General features: G+C 41.3%; 1 protein-coding gene across 1 annotated transcript; it reads left to right on the top strand.

Moving 5' to 3' along the window:
• Positions 1-8650: 8650 nt before the first annotated feature.
• pus3 (pseudouridylate synthase 3) lies at positions 8651-12731 on the top strand. Its single transcript, XM_030078243.1, has 7 exons — positions 8651-8811; positions 9135-9601; positions 9696-9973; positions 10673-10856; positions 11232-11341; positions 11552-11724; positions 12316-12731. The coding sequence occupies exons 2-7, from the start codon at positions 9188-9190 to the stop codon at positions 12585-12587; spliced, it is 1431 nt and encodes a 476-aa protein (XP_029934103.1). The 5' UTR covers positions 8651-8811; positions 9135-9187; the 3' UTR covers positions 12588-12731.
• The last annotated feature ends 24 nt before the right edge of the window (positions 12732-12755 follow it).

Raw genomic sequence — 12755 nt, 5'->3', positions numbered from 1 at the left:
AACTCGTCTGAGTGACACACAAACTGTGTTTCCGCCGGTAGGCTTTCTGTAGGTTACTGAGGGAGGGTGTGACCACAGCAGGTAACCACAATGCTTTTCAGCCTTTTCATATGGGGGTTGTACAGGTAGTGTGTGAGTGGGTCGTCATTGTGTCGAGTCTCATACATATTCAAAGCTTGGGACACATGCAAGTGGGCTTCCAGTGACTCTAATAGCCTCATTACATTCAAATGACCATGGACTGCTTGTCCCTGATGTTTTCTGTTTTTTTTTTTGTTTTTTTTTTGTTCTGTGGGAACCCCATCCTGAATGTGCTGCAGTGTGTTTACTATTTGCTTTGCCTATTAAATCATTTTCACATTGTGGAATCAATCAAGCGCTAGTCATAAAACTACTGCTGTCACTACAACCGCTTTGAATAATACTGCATAAGTCATTTAATCATCATCAAATATTTAAGATTGGATGATTTTCCTCAATAAATAGATTAATAAGTTCAATGTTTTTGTGGTATTGGTTAATTTGGTTCTCATTATCTAGTTTTAGGACATTTTAGGTCATATTTATGCAGAAATAGAGTGTGAATCACACACACTAACACATACACATACATACATACATACATTTATTTTATAATTTACATTCTATGTCTCTTGCAACACAAGCCATATTCATATACCTATCAGCAAGCTGTATATACTGTATATAATATATGTTATACAATATGGATTTGGTACAAACCACAAGTAACAGTTTAGATAATTAGATAATTAAATTACGCTAATAATAATATTAGATAAATGTGAATAATTAGCTGTGAAAACAAACATCAAATGCTTCCCAAAGTTTCTTATGCAGTATTTTACACAATAGTTGCATCATAATTATTTGTCTTGAGAGTGTAACAACAGTAAAAGAAAGGTCAGGAATTATTACCTCGCATTTGTCAGATGGCCATATTTCACTCAGTGGTGGGCAGCATGCAAGAGAAACCAGAGTTAACAAGGCCTGGTACGCTTAAGTAGTCCCATATGGTGGGAGGCACCATGATCACAGGCGGTATTTACTTTAGACTACAAACATTTCCCTTGATGGAAAAAGCACCGTGATTTACTTGTTTACTGCTGGACAGACACTTTCTACCCCTTTCCTATCTCTAATATACAAGGAAGAGTCAGCCATGTTGCTGAACACACACACACACACACACACACACACACACACACACACAAACATTTTCAGTGTTTTGCTTTGTTTAGAAGAATTACATATGCTTGGGTGCTTTTGTGACTTTTCAGTAAAAACAGTTTACATAGGTGTGGTTCAAGAAATAGATTTAAGTATCACACTGACAGTAAGTGGCATCTACTTGTGGAGAATTCATTTGCAAATGCTGGTTCAAAGGCTGGTTCAATGGTACATTTGACCTTTTATGGGTCTTTCAACTGTTGAATTACATAATTTTTGAAAATATGGCTCTATGTTACATAAGTAACGACCCTCACATCCCCTCTTCTTACCCTTCACTAAACAATTATCCTTATCAGTAGGAAATCATAGCCAATTTTGACCAGGTCTTAGGAATTCGAAACAGGAAAAGCAAAGCGTGGGAAGGACAATGCCCGCTGGGTGACGGAGCAGTCCAACTATGGTAATCGTTTTGCATCCTGTTCCCATTAAATCCTTCAAAGACTTGCAGACTTCAGCTGTGTGACAGATTTATACTGTATTTTGCAGGGGGCGACCTCTAGAAATCCTTGTTTCAAGATTTATGTGAGTGATTTGGTACAGTTTTAGGTGCAGCATGACTATTTTAAATAACTTGAATATTTGTCCGAAAAGTTCAGACGCAGGCATGTGACTAGAAAATGATGTGAATGTGTGTTAGTGGATGTCTGTGTGTTTCTAGATGTGTGTCGCGCAGCATCGTTGAAAAAGGATGCAAAGCTTGCCTTGTAAATAATGTCAAATAGCGCCCCCCTGTGGTTGCACACGTCACACCGTAGAGAAAACTAAATCTAACATCAAGTGTGCCAAGCATGCCAGGGCTCATCAAATCCATCAAAGACTCCCATAGAACAGAATGACTTTGTAAATAATCAAATACACTGAGAACAACAGTGCGCTTGACGATATTCAAAATATCCCACTTATTTTACCGCCTACTGAGGCTGAAGAACAGTAAGTAACGAGTAGATAAGGCTACCCAGACAAGGGGGCATTGAGGAGCTGACAATAGACAAAACCAGAGACTCATGCGAACATGTTAATTATTTGTCCCATTACTGATAAGCTAGTCCCTCCCCAGGCAGACAGACTACTCTCTGTATGTTCTGCTAAGGGGTGCATGTTTTTGGTGAAGACCTTGTGATTCAGTCCACAACCCAGCCCAGCCTATTGTGTCACACATATTATATTTCCCCATTCAGAAGGGGGCTGTAGTCAAACGTTTTAATGTGGAAAGCAACCTTGCAACAGAGAATAGGATGAAAATGAGAAAGGGGAAGGGGACAGACAGACTAGCAGGCAGAAAGATATGTCAAATATGTTTTTTTTTTCATTGACTGTTCACATTCATCTTTGTATGTGACCCGTGTGTCGTATTTTACATTCACAGCAAGCATACATGCACATAAAAAAATGTTATTTTCATGACCGTCCATCATCACTGTGAATAACATAGTGGTGCAGGCATTCATTTCTTCTGAATTGTTTACTGCGGTAACAGTGGTGTGGTGGCAGTCTGTGAGCGGCTCAAGCTGAGGGCAAAAAGGCAAAAAAGGGATTGGGTTGAAGCATCTCCCCATATATCTACTTAATGTCTCTCTGTCATTGTTGCTGTGATCCTTTTGTTTTGGCACACCACTGCTGACAATAACCAAATGATGACACAGACAGAGATGTGAGCATGCTCAGAGGTGAAAAAAAAAAAAAAAAATCTCATCTTTGTGATTCTGAGGAGAAAAAAATAGATTTTGGCCACTTTTTACTGGATTTCTGAGCATAGCCAAAAGTGGCCTAGATCTGATTTTTTATTCAAATATGACACAGATCTGCTATCATTTTTATGCTAGTGTTAACAGCAAAAAAAAAAAAAAAAAAAAAAAACACTATCTGCAAGTTTCAATTCTGATTTGGACCACTTTCATACGTGGTCCTAAATCAGATGCGTATCTGATTCCTACCGATGTGACGCTGTGTGAATACTCAGATCTGAATTTGTGTTTTTTCTCCCACTGAGCACATTCACATCACTGTCAGAGCATCTTTGTTCAGTTACTGTCAGCAGAGGTGGGCCAAAACAAAATCTGAAGGATTGCAGCAAGAATGACAGGAGACAAGAAGTTGCAAATTTGATAGATACAGGGGGGGGGGTGCTTCAATCCAAACTTTTTTCAGCCCTCCTACCCTCAGCCTGAACCGATGGACTGCCATCACATCACTGTTACCACAGCAAACAACTGAAGAAATGAATGCTTGCACCAGCATGAAATCTGATGATGGACTGTCGTGCAAATGACATTTTCTGTTGTTCAGGCACATGCTTGCTGTAAATGTGGAGTGCAGATCTGCTCACACTGAAGTCACATATGGGTCACAAACAAACATGAATGCGAATAGTCAAGGCAAAAGGATCAGAAAAAAACAAACAAAACAGAATTGGGTCACTTTCAACTGCTGTGGGAGACGAGAAGAAGGGATGCCATGTCTGGCAACGTCTCATCCCATCCCAGCCTCTCACGCCAGTGTTGCTGTGACGGAGCCAGAGGCCTCGGTGCTTTTCCAGGCGGAGGAGTTGGACCAGATTCCTGATGAGGCTCCAGCTCCACATGTAGGTGGAGAAGGTCTGCTGGAAGACCTGGTGCACATAGAGAAAGAAGAAACCCTGCAGTGAGACTCGCAGATCCAGTCATCACACTGCTCCAAGTGGGTACTCTCCACCAAACAACCAAACAACAAACAAACTCTAAATAAAACCATGTATAACTGTAGGCAACATGAAATACCTTGTCTAGTTCAGCAACATTGTATGTACATGTCTTGATTTACCTGAAATAATAAAAGAAACAGGATGTAAGCTGGCTGGTATTCAGTTTGCTGTTCACCTCACTGCCCAGAGACAGCTTTTGACTAATTGTAGTACATTTTATGTGCACTATTGCTGTCAAACTAATAAACTAAACTAAACTGAAGAAGTGTTGTGTTTGTGGATGATGACAATGAATGAGACAACAAAGAACAGGATTTGTGACCTGTGCAGGTTAAGACTTGTGCCTCAGCCTAGCAGTTTTACCACATTCATGGGAGCAGCCGAGTAGTCTCACTCTCTGCTCCTTTGTCTAAATGAATACTGTACACAAGTTTGTGCTTATTTTGTACATTTATTTACAATTTAAAATTATTAACGGTGAAATGGTGAAAGCAGTGGTAATGGCCGCTCTTGCAGCTAGTGGCTGGTTTGCCTCTGGGTGGTACTGAAGCCTGTGGATGGAGTCGGACCAGCGGCCAGATCATGCGATCCTTCTCCACTTGGAGACATTAATGTCCTGCTCAGACCTCACGCACACCTCCATGTTTCTCTCCCTGGATGTTCTTCGTCTCCCCAGCACTGAGTGGGAGCAGGAAGAGGGTGCCCGAGGCTCAGAGTTGAGGCTGAGGGCAGCAAATAGGACCTGGACATCTTGCACAGTGAAGGGAGCTGCTGTGGAGGCTGCTGGTAGATGCACAGTGTGGCAGAGTTGGCTGTTGGTTACTGGAGCTCTGGACACAAACAAGCTGCACACCAGTGCTGGCTCCCAGATGAGCTCCAAGTTGGTTGGTGGTTATGTATTCACAGAAGGCACTGGTGCCGACTGGCTACTGCAGCTCGCAGAGGCTGTGCTGCTGCAGCAATGCCCTGCAAGGCAAAAAGCATTCGCTTCACTATAACATTTATTTATTTATTTATTTTATAAACACATGGTTTTGTTATCTATGTTTTTGGCCTCAAATTTATATTGTAACAACATTTTATCATGACCACAGAGCTTCTTTTTCCTTTTTTTCTTCACATTTTCAATAGTCAGCCTAAAAAGTATCTTTGTCTGGACAAGAGCAAAAACTTGAAAGTAATTTTTCCTCTCTCTGGGAAGTGACAGCTCTCTCCAGTGACAGTCACAGCAGGAGCTCGAGCTGTGCGTCAGAGGTTTTCACCACAGGCTCGCTCAGGCAAGTGTTCGCTTCCTGTCGGACTTCTTCGTCATCGGCAAGAAGGGCTTTGACCGTCTCGTCTGAATCATCCTCAGATTCACAGCCAGATTCCCGGCCAGAGCTGTCGTTGCCTTGGTGGAGGAAATGAGAGAAATCTTCCTCTGATGCAGGACAGGAGTTCATTTCGAAGGCGCTCATGGTCGCTTTAGTTCAGCAGAAGACTGAGAAATATGCTCTCGTCTCTCAAGTGTCGTGCTCTTGAACATTAGTCATCAAGTCTGCAGCACTGCTACTGTGACCTCATCATAACACATTCAAATGACTGAACTTCACAGTGCTGTGTTAAATCTGCTTTACTGGTGGGCTATAGGCTACAAATGACTCTGCAAAACTTCTTATAAACTTGCATTATCACAACATACAGATTTCAGAGTCAGGCCATCTGTGCTTTGTAAAACATGATTGTCATGTGGGACACCTTCCTTAATGACTCTTAACTTGCATGACATACAAGCCCTGCAGGGGTAGCGTCTCTTTAAAAGGCCTCTTAAGACTCAACCAGACACAACTATGTTGTCTTGTCTGGTCTCTAATAATATTGCTTGACATTATGGAGCCAGGAGGATTAGTGGCCACAACAGCTCATGTTTAATTTAATTAGTTGAGTTTATTTGCTCAAATGAAGTCGGTGAAAACTCAAAGGACAAAATTATATTTGAGAGTCATATGAGAACAAAGAATAAACAAATAATCTGATAATCTGCAAGGCTTTTTTCCCTTGATTTTGTTTACACCTTTGGTAGTAACTGTGGCTTATAGCACAATTATTATTATTGATTGACCTGGTTTGTGCATCATAACTCTGAGGAAATCATAAACATTTTGTGCCTCGGTCCAAGTCAGCCTCAGAGAAATGGAACCGGTCCATGACCTGTATTGACTTTTTGATGCTGTTCACCAATAACCTCGGGTGCCACTTTTATGTACTTCTATAATTTTGATGTGATGTTGTCATGATGTCATCCTAAAATTTCTTGTAGGGTTACACATCCATCTCAGAGATCAAAGTTGTGCACTTTCTTTGCTTTTGGCTTACCCCACACCAGCATGATGGATTCATAACACAGAGCAGAGTGAGTAGAGAGGCTGGCCTTCAACTAGAGGAACTGGGTTCATGGACATTGCAGAAAACACTGAATCCGTATTCAGTGTTTCTTTCTGCTTTTCTATACTTTTTCAATAAACTTTTCCAGTCTTTGTATTTGTTTTACAGGCATCTGAGGTTTCCCATATCACCTCTGGAGTATTGCCATGCACTCCTGGCTTGAAGATTGTGATCATGTGGCGTTAGATTCCCATATTGACATACAGCGTGTGTTGCACAGTTCAGAACGGAATGGTGTTGAGGGAAGTAAAAGAAGCCAAAAAATGGTATGTTATGGTTTGATCGACTAAGTTTATAATGGCTTTCAATGTTGAAAAGAATGATTTTGTTCTGGGTTTCTGTGTTTTAGATTGCATAGCTCTCTACGCCAAAATGTTGGGTAACATTCACCAGCGGTATTTCAGCAGAGTTGTTGTAATGTGTTGGTGTTGCCCACAGTCCTCATCCTCACTCTGGTGCAAGGAGCCGGATTCTTGCTGTAATATCGCATGAGGGAGAGTTGTTGTTGTCTATATTTAAACCATCAATAACAGGACATGACTGATCTCTAACTCTGTTGTCTTTGTTGTGCCGTGATACAGTTCATCTGCGTCCTCGTGGTGAAAATCAGTTTGGAGATAATTGCATGATGCGCAGCTCACAACAAAGAGAAACACTGAAATTCTGTCCACAGGACATTTTGGAGATCAATATCTGAACATGAGCAGTGCTTCTCTAGGCATACAAGAGGTGATGTGCAAAGTTTATAATCTTTTTGGTCTTAATAGCCCCCTACAGCTGAAAAACACTATCAGCAATAAAGCCTGAGCAGTGATCTCAGAGTACAACCTGGAGAACAGACCCACCATCGACAATATCCACGATAAAGTGACTTGCAGAGATTTGTATTTTGTATTTTCCTGTGGTGCTGATAAGCTGCAAAGATTGTCAGGCATCTGATAGCACAGAAGCAGGCAAAGCAAAGCAGTTCTGTTCTTTGACAAAAACACATCTTCCCATGTGAAATACAGCACAACATATTCTGTAAGAAAAAAAAAAATGCTCTTTAAAGACCCCTAAAGGATCTTGTTTTAAATTAAACTGTGGTAGAATACTGCAAGGATAATGATAAATATGTAATGAAGAGCAGTGTTTGCAAAATACTTCACAAAAAGACATGAAGAAAATAATAATAAAAATATAAAAGAGGTAAAACAAGGCAAAGCACTGCAAAGAAAGTGTTGAATGAATAAGGACAGCACTCCAATAATAAATGATCTTTATTTTCATATAGATATTTTGATTTTAGGGTGCTTTTTTTCTGGCAAACAAACAAATCAATGGACTCCCAGGCACCTATTCCTATTTATAATAATCCCAGAAAAAACAGACTTCAGTACAGACTTATAATCTATCTATCTATCCATATAAATATATTAAGAGAAAGAGAGAGAGAGAAAGAAAGAAAGAAAGAGAGAGAGAGAGAGAGAGAGATAGAAATACATATCTATAGATGTAGAAATAGATACATGCATATATGTATGTATTGATATATGTACGTACACAGTATTACAACTTGGGGATGTTTGTGGTTAAAATGAGACAATAAATCTTCCCTGGATAGTCAAGCCTCTGAGAATTTACTTGCAGAGGTCAAGTCAACTTGGAAAAAATTAACTTTAATATCAGGAAATAATGCAGGCTAAAGTGACATCAGTAAACTGCGCACAGAATGCTTATATTTACTAAGCTGAAAAGTCGGTGATGCTTTTCAGTAAACAATATCAAAAGCTGTGTATGACTTTTATTTATTTGTCTATCTTCTTTTTTTAATTCTATTTTATGACTTGGGTTTGTAATTCCTTTGTAAAGCACAATGTAAGCTGTTTCTAAAAGTGTCACAATCCTAGGACACGTTTGAAACGATGGTGATTATTATAATCTTCCTCTTCCTCTAATCAGCATCATCATCATCATCATTATCATCAACATCATCATCATCATCAACATTAGTATTATTAGTATTATCAGTATAAGCATCAGTAACTCTGGATTTTAGAAGATGTCCCAAGTTGTTAGAATCAAATTCCCAAATTGCTATGTATGTCTGAATCAAACATGAATGAATGAATGAATAAATAAATAAATAAATAAATAAATAATTAAATACAGATGTAAATTCGTTCTTCTTGTTGTAAGCTAAACTAGTCATACTTTTAAAGGTTAAATTGTCGGACACGAACTCAATCTTGAAGACACGACTGATACTTCAGGGGCCGGAGCCAGTAGATCAAAGAACTACATTTCCCAGAAACCCACAGCAGGAAACGAGTCCCTTCTCAATGTTAGTCCGGCTCGCAGCTCGCGTCAGCAGGAGAGGAGCCATGTGTGCACCGGCAGCCTGAGAAACTGGATACGTTTGAATGTTCACGAAGTTTATCAAGTTTATTAAGAGTTTATTTCACCTGGTGACAAAGGTAAAGACCCCGTTTTATTGTCATTTACGAGATTTCTTACTCTTTACATTCTTACGCCCCTCTGCCAGCCATGACGCTAACACTGTGTGTGTAATGTTAACAAGCTAGGCAGTATTAGTTGACTAGTTACAAACACAGGCTAGAATAAGGAATATCTAAATATTGTGTAATACAAAAAGCATCAAAAATAGAAAAAAGTGGCCAACCTCCTTAGATTATGTGAACAGTATACAGTGTGTTGTTTGTTTACACTTTGTTTTTACACTTAATGATGTGCTAGCCTTATTGAATTCATTATAACATTGCTCTTTCATTCTTTACAGGCGTATTATCCACTCTGTGCCCGTCTTCCCTCCTGCTCTCCACCACAAGCAGCATGTCAGCCGAGTTAATCCAGCGAATAAAGGAGCTGGAGGGAGAGGTGGAAAGGCTCAAGTCCCAGCTGCGAGTGCAGGATGGAGCTGAGGCTGACACGGCGGCGACGGCCAGGCCAGGTCCCGGTGAACACACACACTGTGAGCCTAACGGAGGCACCAACAGGAAAAAGGGTCGAAAAGCGGGCAAAGAGCGTCCCTTTGACTTCTCTGCCCATCCCCGGCGCCATGTGGCTCTGCGGCTGGCGTACCTGGGATGGGCCTACCAGGGTTTTGCCGTCCAGGAGAACACAGACAACACGGTGGAGGCCAGGCTGTTTGAAGCTTTGCTGAAGACACGGCTCATCCAGGATCGGCAGAGCTCCAACTATCACCGGTGTGGCCGCACTGATAAGGGAGTCAGTGCCTTTTCCCAAGTGAGCTCTCTGAGACTCAAGATCACATTGAGTTTGTTGGAGAAATTTAGTTTTCTCCCTTTACACATAATGATGCTGTCGCTTCCCCCCCTAGGTCATAACCATAGACTTGCGCTCCACACAGTCTTGCGGAGGGCTGGGTGTCACGCTACCAGCCAGTGTTGATGCCAGCAGCGAGACGAAGGCTGCTGGCTCTGAGCTTCCCTATGTGAAGATGCTGAACAGAGTCCTGCCCCAGGACATTAGGATGTTGGACTGGGCACCGGTTGCAGAGGGTTTCAGCGCACGCTTTGACTGTCAGTCCCGGACGTACCGCTACTACTTCCCCCGCGGGTCCTTGGATGTAGCGATGATGGCAGATGCTGCAAAAAGGTGGGTCAAAATACAAAACAAAAAACACAGATAATAACCCAAAGTACATTAAAATGTCTTTCCTCAGCTGCTCTTTTATGATAAAATCCCTTCTTGCTTATCCAGTCATAATTAACCAAAAAACAAAAAATATCTCCAAGGCAGTTAAACCGTATTTGGAGACATAGACAAGTGTTCAAACTACAGAATTAGATGTGTGGGCTGCAAAGAGCCAAATTTCTTTTTGGATTTGTAGAATGTATGTGGAGCTTTTACATGCAAATGACCCTCATTCTAATGTATTGCATGTATGAACAAGAAAATGTGCCCACATCCTTATGAAATCATCACTGTTGCGTGTCCACAAAGTTGGTCACTCACTCATTGTTAGTGCTGCACTTGGAGGATTTGTCATATTGATGTTGTTTTCCAAGAGGTTTTGGGTCTTTTGCTCCTAAGCTGTGGAAATAGCCCGGTGATGGTCACAAATCAAGACTGAATGAACCTCTAGACTTCTGTTTCCCTCCTAAGACACATGATCATACACAACAAGCACACACAAATATTTCAAGAATATAAAAGTACATGTGTTGCCTTAACTAACCTATACCACCCTGCATCAAATAACTTGCCCACTGAAGTATTTGTGGTTTAGCCAAGACTTATTTCCACTAGATTTGTCTGTATTTAGCTTTCTGTGTCCCTCTTGACATCCCACAGGTATGAGGGCACCCATGACTTTCGCAACGTGTGCAAAATGGACGTGGGCAACGGAGTGCTGCAGTTCCAGAGAACCATCTTGTCGGCCTCGGTCAAGCCGGTCCAGCCTCAACACATGTCCAGCACAGACCCACATGATATTTTCATATTCGAGATCAAAGGACTGGCCTTCCTTTACCATCAGGTGGGGGAAGAGACCAACTCTAGCTTTTAGTTTAAATAAGGCTGATTAGAACAGAATTTGTGTTGAGAAAACTGTTCAAGAAAAGGGTAGAATTTTAATTCGGTAATTGCATTCATTTTTAAAGCATTCACCTCACTATTAATCACATTCAGTTTCATTCAATTCCAAATTGTGCCTTATAAATTTCATAATCACAGTCATTCATTTAAAAAAAGATGATTGCAATTCAGTGGTTTAGTGTCAGCATGGCAAATTCAAATTTATGCAGCTCAAATGCAGTCTTTCCCGTCTCTTTCCATGTTAAAGCGCTTTGATGAAGGGCACTTGCAGCGTCTTGCTACCCGCCTGAATTTCCTCTTGTTACCCGCTCTGCAGGTACGCTGCATGATGGCAGTGCTGCTCCTGATCGGGCAGAAGCTGGAAGCCCCTGAGATAATCAATCAGCTTTTGGATGTCGACAGAAACCCCAGGAAGCCCCAGTACAGGTGAGCTCATTTGTGCTGAACCACCTGTGGAAATATGAATCAGTGCCATGCTTTGTAATCATCACATAACGTTCACTGCAAACTGAATCACTAACACTCCAAACGATCGGATCACTTGTGTTCACCAAAACACGGATAACACTGTCAAAGCCACAGCTGCATCACCGTGTGTGAAGTCTTGTTAAACTCTTTGCTCCTCCTCGCCTGCAGCATGGCGGTCGACTACCCACTGGTGCTGTACGACTGCCACTTTGAGGGGCTGAGCTGGAAGCAGGAGCCGGAGGAGCTGAACCATGCCCTGGCGGCACTGCAGCAGCACTGGACCCAGAGCGCCGTCAGGAGCCATGTCCTCCACGGCATGATGCAGGGTCTGGAGGCCATGGGTGAGAAATTCAACAGGATTTAATCAACACGACCTAAGAAATAAAGAACACCTTAACCTACTTAACTTAAATCTGATCATCAACAGGAATTTTTGAAACAGATATTTGATACTTTGATATATCGGTCTAGGGCCCAGTTTCACAATGTGAGATATAAGCAAATAAACAAACAAATAAATACTTAAAAAGAAAATGAAACAAATAAAGAAAGAAATGTGCAATTGACCATCCCATAAACTCTGTTGGCCTCATGACTGTGGATAATACTATTTACAAATTAACTTGGTAACTTATTTTCAAGGGTAGCCATTTGTTTCAAGAAAAACATACTAATATTACAGACAGACTGTTATGAGGGGAGTTAAAGTTAAAGGACCAACGAAATTTGTTGCTCATAATATTCAGTGCTCCATGACTAAAATTCTTAATCTCAGAATAGTAACATAGTCATATGTATATTACTATTTTTTTTTTTTTTTAACTTAGTTTCTAGAGTATGTATACAAATGATTATGCACAAGATGAAGTAGACGTGCTTACTTTTCTCTGGCTGTTTAAATGTATATGTTCCTCATGCCTCTCCATCCACAGGCGGCGTGTCCTCTAAGCACTGCTGGCTGGTGGAGGGCACCAGACAGAGGAACTATCGTCCCCTGCTGGAGCGCCCGTGCTGCGAGAGCCTCCAGTCCAGGATAGAGCATTTTGTGAAGAGAGGCAGGCTGGAGCGTGAGGAAGGGGAGGACGGGGGTGAAATGGTACACAGGGGCAAACGGTCCAGGCATGCCCACAACTCCCCCAGTCCCAGTATCACCGCACACACACCAATCTCAACCCAAAGTGAAGATCAGAAAGTGGAGCATTGATCTATTTCTCCACAGGAACATGGACTTGCAGCTTGATTTGTAATTATCTTTGTACTTTTCTTTCATGCAAAAACAGTGTTTCCTTCCATGGAAAAATGCTGTATTTGTTTTTCCTGTAAAATAAACAAGTTTGGTCAACAGAGGGGTCGGGTCTGAGTTACAACGCGT

Source organism: Myripristis murdjan, chromosome 19 (assembly GCF_902150065.1).
Source record: "Myripristis murdjan chromosome 19, fMyrMur1.1, whole genome shotgun sequence".
NCBI lineage: Eukaryota > Metazoa > Chordata > Actinopteri > Holocentriformes > Holocentridae > Myripristis > Myripristis murdjan.
Note: the sequence above shows the minus strand (reverse complement) of the source record. Positions and strands in the feature narration are given on the sequence as shown.

What these genes read in the sequence shown, in the direction of transcription:
- pus3 (XM_030078243.1), top strand. Translation starts at nt 9,188, where the DNA reads ATGTCAGCCGAGTTAATCCAGCGAATAAAGGAGCTGGAGGGAGAGGTG. An exon ending in CCCAGGAAGCCCCAGTACAG is followed by an intron (nt 11,342 to 11,551) that starts GTGAGCTCATTT and finishes CCTCGCCTGCAG; the next exon opens with CATGGCGGTCGACTACCCAC. An exon ending in GCAGGGTCTGGAGGCCATGG is followed by an intron (nt 11,725 to 12,315) that starts GTGAGAAATTCA and finishes CTCCATCCACAG; the next exon opens with GCGGCGTGTCCTCTAAGCAC.